Below are 16,947 nucleotides of genomic sequence, written 5' to 3'. Positions count from 1 at the left end.
CTGGTGAGAGGGTTTAGTTGGTAAAGGTGTTTGCCACTGAACTCAATGACCTGAATTCCATGCCTAGGACCTTCATGGTGGAAGAAAACAATTGACTCTCATAAGTTGCCACACACATGCATACACACATACAAAATACATAACTGTAATAAAAAATTCAGAGAAAGCCCCTCGGGGCTTCAAAAATCCCCTATTTCTTCTCCATGGCAATAATCTACCTTGGTCTGGAGCCAGCAGCTTTTCCCAAGAACTAAGCTCCAAAGGAGAGGTTTTTTTTTCCAGATAAAAGAGTTCATCATGTAACCTAGGCTGTCCCCAAACATGCTATGTAGTTGAGGTGACCTTGACTCCTGAACCTCTCGAGTGCTGGGATCATAGGTATGTACCATCATGTTCAACTCTGATAGAATTTTCTGTTTTGTTTTCCCCTTCAGGGCCCACCTGGACCAACAGGAATAAGGGGTCCAGCGGGCCATCCAGGCCCCCCGGTGAGTCTTCCCAACTTGGTGACCATACCCTGGGTCCTTGAAGTGAAGACAGTGTACCACTCTTCTGAATGAAACCTCGCCCAGCCTTGGTTTTGCCTCAGTGCCAACAACACCCATGATGAACCCAACTCTGACCTTGAATCCTATCTCAGCTCAAACACACTGTTTGCTGCTTTGATCTTCATCCAACTCAAATACCCAGATCCTAGCTTACTCTACCATCTACCCCAACAGGGTCCCCTCCACTGCTGGCCTCAAATGGAGACTTGAACTTTTAATTAGACTCCAGCCTTGCCTTAATTTTCTGTTACTGTTACAATATCTGAAGCTAAATGATTTATCTGAATGACTCATGGTTGGGAGTCTGGGAAGTCCCTAATAGTGGTGTTGGCATCTGACCAGGGTTTCCTTGCTTTATCACAGCACAGTGCGTTAATAACAATTATGTGATGTTGGTTCTTCATCTTCTTATGAAGCCACTAATATACCATCTTGGCACCACTCTCATGACTGCATCTGATCTTAAGTACTTCTGTAAGGCCCTACCTCCAAATACTGTCAACATATGATCTCGGAAGCAGGCTGGCAGTGTGATTTAGTTGGCACAGTGCTCGCCCATCATGCGAGTTCCTACCCTAGCACTCCATAGCCAAGGCATAGTAGTCAGTGCCTGTAATCCCAGCACTGGGGAAGTGGAAGCAGAAAGATCATGAGTTCAAGGTCATCCTCAGCTACAAAGTAAGTTTGACATCTGCCTGTGCTCCACCAGCGCCTGCCTCAAAACAACATATGAATTCTAGGATCACGGTTCTAACACAGGAACTTTCGAGTGTTATGTGTTGTTGAGTTAGCTAATCCAAGGCTTTCCCTGAGGCCCTGATATGTGGAGCATGGGGGAATTGTGGCTTCAGATCCTGAGAACCCAATTCTTCTCATCTTAAGAGGCTGCTGTGTCCTGGTCTTTGATGCCCCTGAGAAACCGTATGCTCCCGTTTGCAACACCGTTTGCTTTCTGTTGACCTCGTCCCATTTCCCCTTTCAGAAACAACTGAATATAAGAGGCTATATATCTTAATACGTTTGCTTGGCATAAGACATAGCTCGTGCAAGACCTCCTACCCCAGCTCTCTGTCTTAGCTTCTCATCTCCTGGCCACTTTCCCCTTAGGAACCCTGTCATTTAAGAATGACCTGCTGGTCCGGGTCAGAGTGTCACCAGAGCATATTAGGTCATAACTTCCAACCTAGCCCTAAAATCTACCTCAACCTCCTACAAACCCTGCTCATAACCTCACCTGAGCCACAGCCCTGACTCATCATGTGTCATTAACTCAAAAACATCACCTGAACTTTACACCAAACTAGGACCTGACTCTCACCAAACTTGATTCCATCCCCAGCCTCAATCCCAACCTTTGACCCTGTCTTCAACCTTTGACCTGGACACCAACCATGCTCTCCCCAACCTTTTTACAGGGTGCTGATGGTGCTCAGGGTCGCCGGGGACCCCCTGGCCTCTTTGGGCAGAAAGGAGATGATGGAGTCCGAGGCTTTGTAGGTGTAATTGGTCCTCCAGGCCTGCAGGTGGGTGTGTGAGTTTGGGGGTAACACTCCCTCCTAATCTCCTTGCCCTGGGCTCTAATGTTTGTGGTGTGTGTGTGTGTGTGTGTGTGTGTGTGTGTATGTGTGTGTTTGCACGTGTGTTGCTATCCCTGTGTCTTAGTGACTTATTAAAGATGAAAATATCAGAGGTCTGGATATAATGGTGGATGCCTTTAGTCCCGGAACTCAAGAGAGAGAGGTAGGTGGATACTGTGAGTTTGGGGCCAGCCTGGTCTTTGTAGAGAGTTCCAGGCCAGCCAGGGCTACATAGTGAGAGTCTATCTCAAAACAAAGAAGCGAACTAACACAGTAAAGGCACGCACGCATGTGTGCATGTACTCATGTGTGCATATATTCATGCGCGTATATATTCCTGTTTGCATGTATTCATGCGTGCATATATTCATGTGTGCATGTATTTGTGTGTGCATATATTCGTGTGTGCATGTATTCATGTGTGCATGAATACATTCTCATTCATACCATGGCACATGTGTGTGACGGTCAGAAGACAGTTTGCAGGAGTTAGTTCTCTACTTCTACCACATGGGTCCCAGGGCTCGAACTCAGGCCAACAGGCTTGGTGGCAATCACCTTTACCTACTAAGACATTCCAATGGCCCTCCTTACCTTATTTTTGAGGCTACATCTCTCGCTGAACCTGGTGTTCCTTGATTTGGTCACTGGCTGCCAGCAAGCTCTAGGGGACCTCTTGTCACTGCCTCCCAGCGCTGGGGTTACAGGAAAGCTCTGCTGTGTCTGGCCTTTTGAGAATGGGTTCTAGGGATCCAGACTCAAACCCTCACACTTGTACAAGAGGTGCATGACCATCTCACCTGCTGTCTATACTACAATTTACTCTTTATTTCACAGGGGCTGCCGGGCCCTCCTGGGGAGAAAGGCGAGGTTGGAGATGTGGGATCCATGGTATGAACTCCCTGGGGATATGGAAGATAGGTGGAATAGGAGTGACCATTGGTCACACATACCTTACAGACTATCTGTGACTACTGTAGCCTTTCTGGTGGAGTCATGGGGATTTATTTGCACACTATTTGGTTCTTTGACAGGGTCCCCACGGAGCTCCAGGCCCTCGGGGTCCCCCTGGGCCCAGTGGATCAGCGGTAAGAATTCTGGGGTTGGCAGAATGCCTCTATGGGTCTGCCACACTTCTAGGGACTCACAGTCTCCTTGTTGTCTCTCCAGGGTTCCCCAGGGCTGCCTGGAGGAGTAGGGCAGCCTGGCGCTGTGGGCGAGAAGGTAAGAGGAGGGCTCAGACTTGCGCTGGATGGAGGGGATAAGGTCTGTTCCCTTGGCTACAGCTGTATGGAGACCCTCCTCTCTGCTGACCAGTGAGATGATCTCTTTCTATGTTTGTTGCTTCTCACAGGGTGAGCCAGGGAATGCTGGAGACGCTGGACCCCCAGGAGTTCCAGGCATCCCTGTGAGTCCGTAGAGCATTGCCCTTGAACTCACCGTAGGGAACCGCTGACCTGGAGCATGTGCTGACATCACCATCAGGCAGTGGATATCCCTGGTTGTCTCGATGAGAGATATGAAAGCCGCTCCTCCTGAGAAGATCTCAGGGGTGCTCTGTACTGTCCCACACGTTGCCCACTGCACAAGCATACAGGGCTGAGGAGACAGCTGGGCGTCTAAATCAAAGCGACAAACCTGGAATTGGGAGTAAAGCTGTCCAAAGGGGGACCATTTTCTAATGCACCCAAGGGCAGCATGGCTAACAGAGCCATCACCCCTGACCCAGCTAGTTCTAGTTCTCTGTGACCTCTAACACTTGGGTTACCTAGGCTACCTGACTCTGTGGTGTGTGTGTGTGTGTGTGTGTGTGTGTGTGTGTGTGTGTGTGTGTGTGTGTGCATGCGTGTAAATTTAGTGCCCAAAGATGCTAGAAGTTGGCATTGATTCCCCTGGAGCTGGAATTACAGGAGGTTGTATGATGCCTAGTGCGAGTGCTTGGAACTCTGCTTGGGGCCTGTGCATGAGTAGTTAGACATGCGCTCCACTGCTGTGAACAGACCCCATGACCAGGGCAACTCTCATAAACACAACATTTCACTGGGGCTGGCTTACAGGTTCAGAGGTTCAGTCCATTATCATCAAGGCAGAAAGCCTGATAGTGTCCAGGCAGGAATGGCTCTGGAGGAGCTGAGAGCTCTACATTTTCATCCAAAGGAAGTCAGGAGCAGACTGACTCTACTGTACTGGGTGGAGCTTCCAAGCCACCCCCACAGTGACACACTTCCTCCAACAAGGCCACACATCCTAACAGTAACAGTCCCTAAGGGCCAAGCATATTCAAACCACCACATTCTCTTAACCACTGAGACACTTTCTAGCCCTGTCGATCTTTTAAAATACCTATAGTATATATTTATGTGTGTGTGAGTGTGGCAGTATGTGGAGGTCAGAGGACAGCTTTCACAGGTCAGTTCTTGTAAATCATGGGTTCTGGGGATGGAACCCAGACTGTCAGACTTCCCCGGCAAGTGCCCTTATCCACGGTGTGCTCATCTTTGTTCCCTGAAGAGACTATGACACTCTGACCTTTGACTTCTGACCTCTGTTTCTGCGAAGGGGCCCAAAGGTGAAATTGGTGAAAAGGGGGATTCGGGTCCATCAGGGGCTGCTGGTCCTCCAGGCAAAAAGGGACCTCCTGGAGAGGACGGAGCTAAGGGGAACATGGTAAGTCCTGGGAGGAGATAAGCCTTTGTTACACTAAAACCTGGGCCCTAAGGTAGACCAGACATTTCTTCTTCCTGTTTGTTTTTACTTTTTTCCTTAAAAACAATTGTATGTGTAGAGAGTGTGTGTGTGTGTGTGTGTGTGTGTGTGTGTGTGTGTATTTTGCCTACACATATGTCTGTGCACCACATGTGCCTGGTGGCTGCAGAGGTCGGAAGAGAATGTCAGATCCTCTGGCATTACAGTACCTGCAGTTACAGATGGTTGTGAGCCACCATGTGGTTGCTGGGATTTGAACTCAGGACCCCTGGAAGAGCAGCCAGTGCTCTCAACCTCTGAGCCATCTCTCCAGCCCCCACTTCTTCCTGTTTGCTAATTATCTGAGCCACCCAGATAAGGACCAGACAAATAGAAGAAACAATGAATGAATGAAATATGGAAACACAGTGGAGAAGCTGAGCCCTCCTGCTGGCCCACGCCCAGCCTCTTAGGCACACAGCGAACGCTTTGCTGCCTGAATATAAATCCCAGTGTTTTGTGTTTTGGTTGTGACATGTCCCCTGCAGCTGGTCTGGGGACACTATCTGGTGTGTGAGGGGGCGACGCCTCACTTGGTGAGATGTGATCAGCAACCAGTTTTTATTCTAGGGTCCCACAGGACTCCCTGGAGATCTAGGACCCCCAGGAGACCCTGGAGTTCCGGTGAGTGTAAACTCCCTGAAGCCCAGCCCTAAATGTATCCGTGTATCTCCACTTAACCCCATCCCCCATAAGCCTTGACAAGCTAAGAGGAGTGGATGACCCTCACTCCCCTCCAGCCCCATCTCTATCCCAGCAATCTCAAGATTCTCCCACTGTCTCTCCTCCCTAGGGTACGGATGGCACCCCAGGGGAGAAGGGGAATGCTGGTGATATTGGGGGACCGGTGAGTGGATAGCAAGGGGCTGTAGTGCATGGAAACTGAGTAGAGTTGGGGATGGGAGAGTCGGGTACCCAGGGCATCTGCTGGGGCCCCTGTGGTGTCCCTGACCCCATGATTGTGAGTGGTTACAGGGAAAGGGAGGTGCTGGGTGGCATCTATGGGACTGTCTTCAACCGTGAGCTGATGCTGTGGCTGCTCTTGACTGAACAGGGGCCACCTGGAGCTTCAGGGGAACCTGGTGCCCGTGGGCTCCCTGGCAAGAGGGTGAGTGATGTTCCACGGCCTGAGGGTCTCATGTCCACCTTGTCTTCAGCAATGCAATAGCCCTGCTCTTCATATGTATCCACTCTTATAATTTTAAAGTTATATTTATTTACTTATTTACTACCTATTTGTGTGCATGTGTGCTTGTGCGTGTGCATGTGGTGTATGCAAGCACGTGTGTGTGTGTGTGTGTGTGTGTGTGATGTGTTTATAAAAAGATAAAGAGAGGATATATCCCAGGTTCCAGCACCAGTGTTGTGTTTATAAAACGATAAAGGGGGAGGTTATGGTCTTTGGAGGTGTGGTGAGGTATGGGAAAGGGGTATGGGATATCCCTTCCCCTGAGGAATCAGCCACAGGACGGTATAGTATAGAACAGAGTTTATTCAGGACATGGGGAGGGGAGTTAAGAGGGTAGTTGGGGCAGAGAGAGTAGAGAAGTAGAAGCGTAGAGGCCGGCTATGAGCACATGGAGAGAAGGGGGGAGGGGATGGGGAGAAAAGGGACAAAGGGGAAGAGAGGAAGAGCAAGAGAACAAGAGAGAGCAAGAGAGAGAGGAGGGGGCAAGCAGCCCCTGTTATAGTGTTATAATCACAAGCTGAACTTCATACCTGGGTGTTGCCAGGTAACTGTGGGGGTGGAGCTTAGACAGAATGCTAACATACGATGTACCACAAAGTGATTTATAGTTCAGAGGACAATTTGTGGGAGTTTGTTCTCTCCTTCCACCATGCGGGTCTCAGGCAAGGTCCTTTACCTGCCGAGCCAACTTGCCAGCCCACTCTTGACATAAACCTGGATGCTCCACTCCCGACATTCACACTTTCCCTCCTCAGGGTTCCCCTGGCCGCATGGGTCCAGAAGGAAAAGAGGGAGAGAAAGGCGCCAAGGTAAGCATTCTCCCTTGGGATGGGTCCCTGTGCTACCTGACCAAAAGAAAAGGCCTGCACTTCCCCTGAGGTTTCAGTTGTTGCAGGCTGGCCCTTGAGACTGTTTTCCCCCACCCCTGTCCATTTCAGGGAGATGCTGGTCCCGATGGCCCCCCAGGCAGAACAGGCCCCATTGGGGCTCGAGGGCCCCCTGGACGGGTTGGGCCTGATGGTCTTCCAGGGATCCCTGGTCCTGTGGTAAGTGGTGTGAAAATGGGGGAGGGGAGCAGGGATGGCCTCCTGGCTTAGGACCTCATCATAGTTGAGGAGCCGACCTTGGGGGATGATGAAATGTTCACACTGGGTGCTGGTAGAGACCAGACACTCTTATTCTGTCTCCTCCTCAGGGTGAACCAGGTCTCCTGGGACCTCCTGGGCTAATCGGCCCTCCAGGGCCCCTGGTAAGAGACTTCTCTATCCTTGTGGTCACAGCTCTTAAAGCCACACTAGGCATCCAGGGACACTGGGTGGTCCATGGTGCTGATGGTACAGGCTAGCCCCTCACTGCCATCTGTCTATGATGGTATAGGCTAGCCCCCTCACTGCCATCTGTCTATGATGGTACAGGCTAGCCCCTCACTGCCATCTGTCTATCCATACTGACTACCCTTTTGATGGTACAGGCTAGCCCCTCACTGCCATCTGTCTATCCATACTGACTACCCTTCTAACTTACTGGGACCCTGTCTTCATGATCTGTATTAGTCACACCACGCACCAAGCCTTCACATAGATGGCCTACACTCACCTTCTACAGCAACCCCCATCCTGGTGCTCCACATTGGCTCCTATCTCGATGGTCTGTGCTGACCGCCACCTTGATGTCTACACTGACCACTCACTCCCTGTGCTCCTGACACCTAGTATCCTCAGCGCCCTCCCTCCCACCCCCATTTTTCTCACCACCCCTCCTGTCTCTGGTCTGGTGGCCCCAGCTCTGTGTATTTGAAAGCTGGGTGGTTCCCTGGTAAATCTTCCCTTCCTCAGCTTTCAAGGAATCACAAGCTGAACTTCATCTTTTCAGGGCCCACCTGGCCTCCCTGGCCTGAAGGGAGACGCTGGCCTCAAGGGGGAAAAGGTGAGCCCGCCTCCTGGTATTCCCTATGTTTCCCTCGACCTGCCCTGGCCAAGGAGAACTGGGTGTTTACTGCTTGCTCTCCCGAGTCATTCCTTCCAAGTCCCAACGTGTCTGTTCTGTGTGCCTTTCTCTTTCAGGGCCACATTGGGCTAATCGGCCTCATTGGTCCCCCAGGGGAGGCCGGGGAAAAAGGCGATCAGGGGTTGCCAGGTGTGCAGGGCCCCCCAGGCCTTCAGGGAGACCCTGTGAGTGTGTGCGCTGTTGGGGCACGGGGGGGAGGGGATGTTCAAAGGGGGAGGATTGGAGTGGGGGGAGGTTGGAATGGGGGAGGGCCCTGTTAGGGGAATGGGGCCTGTCACTGGGGACTGTCATGTAAGAAGCTGTCTGGGCACTTGGGGGTCTTGTAGAGGACTTGAGAGTCTGTGAATTGCTTCAGGAATTCTTTTGAGTGTATAACAGTGCTGGACCCTATTAAGACTGACCCCAGTGTCCCTCCTTTAGGGTCTTCCTGGTCCTGTTGGCTCCTTAGGTCACCCTGGGCCCCCAGGTGTGGTGGTGAGTGTGGGAATATTGGAGGGATGGGGAGGTCACCATGATGGGTGGGGTTGAAGACCCCAACCTTCCTACCTCTTCCCACAGGGCCCTCTGGGACAGAAGGGTTCCAAGGGGTCCCCGGTAAGTGGCACTGCCCCCTGGGCCTCCATGTCCCAGCTCCCCTCCCCCTCCAGCCCCCTTCCTTTGTATTCTTCACTCACCTCGTGTTCAGCGCCCACTGCTGCATTCTTGGGGTCTAAGATGCTGTGTTTTGTTTGAACTACTGTAAAAGGTCTGCTGAGTAAGTTGTGGCTTGCGGAAGACTGTGTGTTGGTTTCAGAGGATTAGGGATGGAAACACACAATTGAGGTTTAGCGTAGGATACTGGGAGCTCTTCTGAGGCCCTGCATGTGTGCACTTGTATGGGAATGTATGGACACAGGTATACATGTGTGTGCCCTGCCCTGGGCAGCGAGAAGAATGTTCAAAGGGGCTGGCTTACAGGGGGATAGAGGTCGGGAATGAGTGGGGCTGTATTGGGAAAGTGAGAGTCTATAATGGGAATTTTAATGTGGGAGACTTTGTCTGGGGCCTTGGAAGGCCTCTAGAGGAGTGTGTGTACATGTCTGTATATATACATGGGTATAAGTATGCACAGTCATGTATGCATGCACATGTACGTGTATGTTTGTGCATGTGTGTAGATGTGTATGCACACACATATGTGCAAGTGAATCTATGTGTTCAGGTGTATGTGTGTGCATGTTGTTCATACATGAGTTTGCATTGGTAGAAACAGGTCTCCATAGACAGGATTCACTTCAAAGTGACCTCTCTCATAGGGATCTCTTGGACCTCGTGGAGACCCTGGACCAGCAGGTCCTCCTGGTCCCCCGGTGAGTTCCCAGACTCTGGAGGAGGGCAGGAATCAGGCTTCAGGTCCCCCAGAACCCAGTCCAGTGTTTAGGTCTGTGCCTCAAAAATGCAGTTCCCTGAAAGCTTCGAGAGGAGGGAAGTGCAGGGTTGTGCTGCGCACCTGTCATTCCAGCACTGGGGAGGTGGAGACAAGAGGATCGGAGTTCAAGGTTATCCTCAGCTACATAGAGAGTTTGAGGTTAGCCTGGGGTCCATGAGGCCCTGTCTCAAAACAAACATCCAAAAGAGACCTGGGAAGACAGTCTGGGTTTGAGGGTTTTGGCAGTCCCAGTGGGACCACTTATGGAGTCTGACCTGAGCTTCTCTCTCTGGGTTCTGTCTGCTCTGTCCTGGCTCTCCCTCCCTGCACCTCCGTCTTGTTTACCCATCATTCTCTCAATCTCTCTTTCACTTCTCTCTGCTTCTCCTCCCCACCGACCTCCCCCTCTCCTTGCCCCTCTTCTTCCTCTTCTGACTCTCTCTGCCTCCCATTGTCTTGTCCGCTTCTCTCCCCATCCCTCTTCCGTTCCCATTCCTTTGTGAGTTCAGGGTTCCCCTGCTGAAGTGCACGGCCTGCGTAGGCGCCGCTCTGTGTTGGACACCCCGGAAGGTGGCCTGGAGGAAGTGATGGCCTCACTCAATTCACTTAGCTTGGAGCTGGAGCAGTTGCAGCGACCCCCGGGCACAGCCGAGAGCCCAGGCCTCATATGCCACGAGCTTCATCGAAACCACCCACACCTGCCTGACGGTGAGGTCCAGGTCCCCTCTGGGAAGGGCAGGTGAACACTGCCACACTCACACCCACTGATTCATTGGGCCCGGTTCTGTGGTAGGAGAGTACTGGATTGACCCCAATCAGGGCTGTGCACGGGACGCCTTCAAGGTCTTCTGCAACTTCACTGCCGGAGGTGAGACCTGTCTCTACCCAGACAAGAAGTTTGAGACGGTGAGTGAAAGAAACCATCTTGTCTTTTTCTTACTCTGCCATCTTTTGCCAACTGGGAGACTGTATTCTGCCTTCAAATGACGTGTATCCCTTCTGTCTATGTCAAGTCATATCCTATAGTACAGAACCTAAATCCAACAGTCCCTCAAGGCAAGAGTGCTGCCCAGCAATAGAGCACTTGCCCAGAATTCCTGAGCATGGGTTTCATCCCCAGTGCTTGCCAAGCATGCACAGGGGAGGGTGAGGGTTGGGTGATTGGATCCCATCCCCAAGGCTCAAAGAGCATGCACAACCCCAGGCTTCATTCCCTAGTGGTACCAAGTCTTGTCCCCTGTACTTGAGTGTGCCCAGTCACCACAGAGAATCCTGGGTGTTGCTGCGTGTGAGGGTGAGGGAGCTGTGGACCCATTCACAGCACCCTTTGCTGTGCCCTTACCAAGGACACAGCCTATGCCACCCATGATCCACAATGTCCAATGTGAAGAGGCAGAGGGGACTTGGGTTGGTGGCCAGTGACCTTCCCATCCACCCTCAGGTGAAACTGGCCTCCTGGTCCCGAGAAAAGCCTGGAGGTTGGTACAGCACCTTCCGCCGAGGGAAGAAGGTGGGTTCAAATGTTGACATGGAGGATGGCGTGAGAATTGGTGGGAACTGGTGTGGGATTTTGGGGCGTGATGTATAAACAAGGTAGTCAGATAAGAACATGCACTTCTCTACGAAGCCCTGGGCTCCATTCCTAGCACTGCATAAATGGGAACTTCAGGTGTTCAAGGCCATCCTCAACTATATCATGAATCCAAGACCAGTTTGGGCTACTTGAGACTTGGCAGAAGTGTCAGGCCTGTTGGTAGACTGCAGGTGGACTGGGAAGCATCTTCCTCAGCAGGAGCTTGGGCTGACGAAGCCCCTCACCCTACCTTGCCCTGCCACAGTTCTCCTATGTGGATGCTGACGGCTCCCCGGTGAATGTGGTCCAGTTGACCTTCCTGAAGTTGTTGAGCGCTGCAGCCCATCAGAGGTTCACTTACACCTGCCAGAACTCGGCGGCATGGCTGGACGAAGCTTCAGGTGACCACAGGCACTCTATCCGCTTCCAAGGGACCAACTGGGAAGAGTTGTCCTTCAACCAGACAACAGCAGCCACCATCAAGGTCCCCCATGATGGCTGCCGGGTAAGGCCGTGGAACTAGGGGGGCTGGTGGGTATGGAGTGGGGAAGCCTCGCCTCACCCTCCTCTAACTGACTCTCCATGCCCTTTCATGACCCAGGTCCGGAAGGGACAGGCGAAGACCCTCTTTGAATTCAGCTCTTCTGTGGGCTTTCTGCCTCTGTGGGATGTGGCCGCCATTGACTTTGGCCAGACGAACCAGAAGTTTGGGTTTGAACTTGGCTCCGTCTGCTTTAGCAGCTGAGTTTTGGAGGTGGGAAGGAAGCTAAAGGGAGCCCCACGTGGGGCTACGTGGTGCTGAGGCTTTGAGGCCATTCTATTTATCACCAGGGAACTCTAGATCCAGGGTTGTGTGACTCTGAGTATTCTTCCTCCCTTGTAGGGGTGAGGGTGGAGAGCCCAGCTTCTTCTGTCTATTCATCCTGGGTGGCACACCCAACTGTCTGCTGGCTTCTTTCCTCCACCCAACCATTCATTGCCTACCCTCAGACCTCCATACAGTAGACTTATAACTCAGAGCTGATGAAGCCCCACCCCTGCCTCTCCACCCCTCCACCAGGCCCTTTGGTGCTATCCCTTTCCATAGTTAAGCACTGGATACCTCCTGGTCCCTGGCTAGGACCTTTCCCTCTCATTCCTATTCTTTCTTTGAGTAAAGAGGTAAAGCAAGATCAACGTGGGACGCCCTCCCCTGAGACGCACCTTCCTTCTGCTTCCTTGACCCAGCTCCGCACAATCCCCTCTCCCCACTCTGCCCCACTCCCATGTCCCCAAGCCTTCTGGGGACCAAGATGTTGGGCACAAATCAGGATCCTAAATGGTGCTGCCCTGCTCGTAACTGGGAACTGTATGAAAAGGGGAATGAATGGTTTGTGGTCTATTTAATCTGCTTCCTTCGGAAGGAAGTCTGGGATATGATGAGAGATCCCAGAAGGGTCTCTACTCTCCCTCCCCTGTGCTGCCCTCCTCCCAAGGACACAGGGCAAAACTGCCACCTCAAGAATAAACCAAGGAACTGTGCTCCTCTTCTCTTTTTCTCTTTAAAATGTTTCATTTGTTGGGAGGGGGCATGCCACCGCATGTATGTGGAGGTCAGACCATGTGTGTGGAGGTCAGACCATGTGTGTGGAGGTTAAAGGACAACTTTCAGGAGTTGGTTCTCTCCTTTAAGTGGGTTCCATTCCACAAATTAGACTCCAGTTCTCAGGTGTGGCAGCAATACCTTACTTTTCTTCCTTCCTTCCTTCCTTCCTTCCTTCCTTCCTTCCTTCCTTCCTTTCTTTCTTTCTTTTCTTTCTTCTCCATCTCCTCCTCCCCATCCCCTTTCCCTTCTTCTTCCTCCTCTTTTTTTTCTTCCTCCTCTTCTTCCTCTTCTTTTTTGTTTTATTTTGTTTTTTTTTTGTTGTTGTTGTTCTTTTTTTCGGAGCTGGGGACCGAACCCAGGGCCTTGCACTTCCTAGGTAAGCGCTCTACCACTGAGCTAAATCCCCAGCCCCTATTTTGGTTTTTTAAAGACAGGGTTTTTTTTTGTGTGTGTGTCCCAGAATGCATTCTGTAGACAAGGCTGGCCTCAAACTCATAGATCCACCTGCCTCTGCTTCCCGAGTGCCAGGATTAAAGATGTGTACCACCAAACTTGGCTTGCTTTGGGGACATTTAAGATTCAATTCATGGGACTGGCAAGATGGCTCCTGCCTCAGGGTTTCCATTGCTGTGAACAGACACCATGAACAAGACAACATCTGTAAAGGACAACGTTTAATGAGGGCCGGCTTACAGGTTCAGAGGTCCAGTCCATTATCGTCAGGGCAGGAGCATGGCAACGTCTAGGCAGTCATGGTGCAGGAGGAGCTGAGAGTTCTACATCTTGATCCAACTGCAGCCAGGAGAGGGCTGACTCCTCGGCACCGGGCAGAGCTTCAAAGCCCACCCCCTCAGTGATGCACTTCCTCCAATAAGGCCACGCCCACTCCTACAAGGCCACACCTCCTAATAGTGCCACTCTCTATGGACCAGTCATATTCAAACCAGCACAGCTCAGCCGCCAAAGGTGCTTGCCACCACTACTGGTAACCTGAGTTCAGTCTTCAGAAATCACATGGTGGAAGGAGAGAACCTGCGAGCTATTCTCTGACCTCCGTATGCTTGTAAGCTCTTTTCTCCCAATAAATAAATGTAAGAGTAAAAATTTAAGATTTAAACCAGGCCAGGGATGATGGCAAATGCCTTTAGTCCTTGGGAGGCAGAGGCAGGAAGATCTCAGGGAGTTTAAGGTCTGAATGGTCTACCTACATAGCAAGTTCCAGGATAGCCAGGGTTACATAGAAGGACCCTGACTTAAACATCCAGGGACCAATGAAGAGGTTGAAAATACATCCCTGCCCCCCAAAGATAGTCATGTAGCCCAGCCTGTCTTGAAATCCTTAGATATGGGGTTGGGGATTTAGCTCAGTGGTAGAGCGCTTGCCTAGGAAGTGCAAGGCCCTGGGTTGGTCCCCAGCTCCGGAAAAAAAAAAAAAAAAAAAAAAAAAGAAATCCTTAGATAGCCAGAGATGATCTTGAACTCCTGATCTTCCTGTTTCCCCCTTCCCAGTGCTGGGAGCATAGGCATCCTCTCCACAGTTGGATAATCCCCTGCTGGAGGTGGGACCCGGGCTTCATGCATGTTAGGTCTCACTCTGCAGCTGAGCCCCAGTTATCCAGGTTGACAGTAATTAGGTCCCCAAGTCTCCGAATTGCCTGGGAGGACGGTTCCAGAGGTTCCCATTGGACATGGTGATAGTGGGAGGTGAAATGAACGGAGGGTGAGGTCTGGGTGCCAGTTCAGGGTGAATTGAGTGGGAAAAAAAATTGAACCAGGAGTTGAAGTTTGCTGTGATTTGGAAGTTGGAAGCTAGAGGCTGGGTGACATCACCTGAAACTGAGGGCCAGGCTGTAGCTCAGAAACAGAGCTTACCCAGCATATGCAAGATTTTAGGTTCCAATCCTACCACCTCAAAAAAAGTACGAACGAGAGATGATTGGAGTTGGAGACTGGCTTCCTGTACATTGCATGGACCTGTGGCTGTGGATTAAGGACGGGTTTGTTTGAGTTACAATCAGAGTGCTGAGTGGGGAGGGATAGACTTGGGGGACTGGGGAGAAGGATCAGTGGGCAAAGGCACTTGACAAACAGCTTAGAAGCTGAGCTTAAATCCTGGGACCCGGGTAACAGAGGAAGGAGAGAATTGACTTCACAGAATTGTGCTTTGCGCCTCCACCCATGCCCCCCACACACACACACACACACACACACACACACACACACACACACACACACAGAGAGAGAGAGAGAGAGAGAGAGAGAGAGAGAGAGAGAGAGAGAGAGAGAGAGAGAGAGAGAGAGAGACAGAGAGACAGAGAGAGACAGAGAGAGACAGAGAGAGACAGAGAGAGAATATTATATGGAGGACTGCAGATATGACTCAGGCATAAAATTCTTTGCTTTAAGGCCCCAGAACCAGAAAAGGCCAGAGACCCAGCACAGTGGCACACAATTTTAGTCCCAGCATTTGGAAGGCATTGACAGATGAATCTCGAATTTCAGGACAGCCAGAGCTCTACACAGTGAGACTCTGTCTCCAACTTTCTACCCCCCCTCCACCCAGAAAAAGCAAAGTGTTGTGGCTGGGCTGGTTCAGTGATTAAACATTTGCCTCAAAAGTATGAGTGGTAGAGTCTGGGACCCCCCCAGAACCCATTAACCCTGGGTGGGCATGGTGTCCCACTTGTAATTTCAGCCTGGAATGCAGAGATGGACTCGTCAGAACAAGCTGACGAGCAGGACTAGGTATCTGGGAAAGCTCTGAGTTTGCTCAAGAGAGAGAGATTCTTCTTTAACCAATAAGGAGGAAAAGCGTTGGAGGATGATTCCCACACACATGTGCCCACACAGATGCAAACATCCATACAGACACATCTATGACTACTTCTATTACTATACCACACACACTCATGTGCTCTCTCTCTCTCTCTCTCTCTCTCTCTCTCTCTCTCTCTCTCTCTCTCTCTCTTTCACACACACACACACACACACACACACACACACACACACACACACACACACACACGCAGCCCTGTCCTCACAGTTCAGTTCTTTGGGGATTTTTGTCTTTGATTTTTCACACAAAAACACATCCTGGTTGACACATTTGAATTAGCAAGAAGCAAAACTACAGAAGGCAAAGAGCAGTGTTGGTACATTTAGGGGCTTTCCTGGTTCCTGCAACTATCGACCAGGTCTTTGATGGATTAGGTCTTTGCTCTCATTGTGGCTTTACTCACAGTTGGAATGGCTTCAGTTTTGCTGAGGTCTGGAAGTCTGTTAGAAAGACCAAGCCAAGCAAGAGGATTATGATTGACACCAGCCTGGGCCATGTAGCAAGACCTCTCTCAGATGCAGTGAGACCAATCTCACCGGGGGAATGTGCTGCCGTGGGGGCTGCTGGGACTTGAGATGAGCATGGGAAACTCAAGACTCAGTACAGAGCCAATTGAGGTGAAGTGGATTTCAAGGTGGGGCTTTTTAAAACAGCATGGTGGAGTTATGGTTTATGCAACATGTAATTCACTCATTTAAAAGACACAATTAAGTGGTTTTTAGTAAATTCAAATCTTGTCTTACCATTACCACAGTTTTAGGATGTTCACATTAACCCGGAAGGAATCTTCCATAAGCGACTGCCTGTTCTCCTATAACAGTGAGCCCTAGGCAGCCTCACTATTCTTTGATCCAAAGATCCACTTTCTTTGGACATTTTATAGACACGGAATTAAAGGGCTTGGGCATGACGTGGTGGGTAAATGCTTGCCGCTGCTAAGCTGATGACTTGTGTTTCATCCCCGGAACACGCTTGGTGGAAGGAGAGAACCAGTTCCTGCAAGTTGTCTTCTGCTGTCCTCACTATGGGCACTCCATGAAATGAACAACTAACAATCTTGTTGGCTAGGCATGGTGGCACATGATTTTAATGCTAGCACTTGGGAGGTAGAGGCAAGTGGTTCTCTTCTGTGAGTTCAAAGCTGGTGTGGTCAATATAGTGGGTTCCAGGCCAGCAGGGATGCACAGTGAGACTGTGTGTGTGTGTGTGTGTGTGTGTGTGTGTGTGTGTGTGTGTGTGAGACAGGAGTTGGGGGAGATGGGGTGTGTGCCTGCCTGTGTGTCTGTACAACATGTGAGACAGTGTGTGTGTGTGTGTGTGTGTGTGTGTGAGACAGGAGTTGGGGGAGATGGGGTGTGTGTGACTGCCTGTGTGTTTGTACACCATGTACATTCAGTCCCACACAGGCCAGGAGAGGGTGACCAATCCACTGGAGCTGAAGCTACAGACATTTGGAAGCCACCATATGGGTGTTGGAGA

At 50.8% G+C, this 16,947-nt stretch overlaps 1 protein-coding gene across 1 annotated transcript in view; it reads left to right on the top strand.

The window, feature by feature from the left end:
- Col5a3 (collagen type V alpha 3 chain) overlaps positions 1 to 12,577 on the top strand; it is a 44,630-nt gene extending 32,053 nt beyond the window's left edge. The window contains exons 45-67 of the mRNA XM_032910200.1: positions 435 to 488; positions 1,964 to 2,071; positions 2,963 to 3,016; positions 3,160 to 3,213; positions 3,296 to 3,349; positions 3,480 to 3,533; positions 4,685 to 4,792; positions 5,441 to 5,494; positions 5,664 to 5,717; positions 5,925 to 5,978; positions 6,815 to 6,868; positions 6,998 to 7,105; positions 7,255 to 7,308; positions 7,932 to 7,985; positions 8,123 to 8,230; positions 8,487 to 8,540; positions 8,625 to 8,660; positions 9,362 to 9,415; positions 9,984 to 10,182; positions 10,268 to 10,380; positions 10,916 to 10,984; positions 11,313 to 11,552; positions 11,649 to 12,577. Coding sequence (XP_032766091.1) covers positions 435 to 488; positions 1,964 to 2,071; positions 2,963 to 3,016; positions 3,160 to 3,213; positions 3,296 to 3,349; positions 3,480 to 3,533; positions 4,685 to 4,792; positions 5,441 to 5,494; positions 5,664 to 5,717; positions 5,925 to 5,978; positions 6,815 to 6,868; positions 6,998 to 7,105; positions 7,255 to 7,308; positions 7,932 to 7,985; positions 8,123 to 8,230; positions 8,487 to 8,540; positions 8,625 to 8,660; positions 9,362 to 9,415; positions 9,984 to 10,182; positions 10,268 to 10,380; positions 10,916 to 10,984; positions 11,313 to 11,552; positions 11,649 to 11,792 — 1,935 coding nt within the window. The 3' untranslated portion in view covers positions 11,793 to 12,577. The remainder of the gene's footprint in view (positions 1 to 434; positions 489 to 1,963; positions 2,072 to 2,962; positions 3,017 to 3,159; positions 3,214 to 3,295; positions 3,350 to 3,479; positions 3,534 to 4,684; positions 4,793 to 5,440; positions 5,495 to 5,663; positions 5,718 to 5,924; positions 5,979 to 6,814; positions 6,869 to 6,997; positions 7,106 to 7,254; positions 7,309 to 7,931; positions 7,986 to 8,122; positions 8,231 to 8,486; positions 8,541 to 8,624; positions 8,661 to 9,361; positions 9,416 to 9,983; positions 10,183 to 10,267; positions 10,381 to 10,915; positions 10,985 to 11,312; positions 11,553 to 11,648) is intronic.
- The last annotated feature ends 4,370 nt before the right edge of the window (positions 12,578 to 16,947 follow it).

This window comes from Rattus rattus, chromosome 8 (genome assembly GCF_011064425.1).
Source record: "Rattus rattus isolate New Zealand chromosome 8, Rrattus_CSIRO_v1, whole genome shotgun sequence".
NCBI lineage: Eukaryota > Metazoa > Chordata > Mammalia > Rodentia > Muridae > Rattus > Rattus rattus.
The sequence above is the reverse complement of the archived record's forward strand: the minus strand, read 5'-3'. Positions and strand labels throughout refer to the sequence as shown.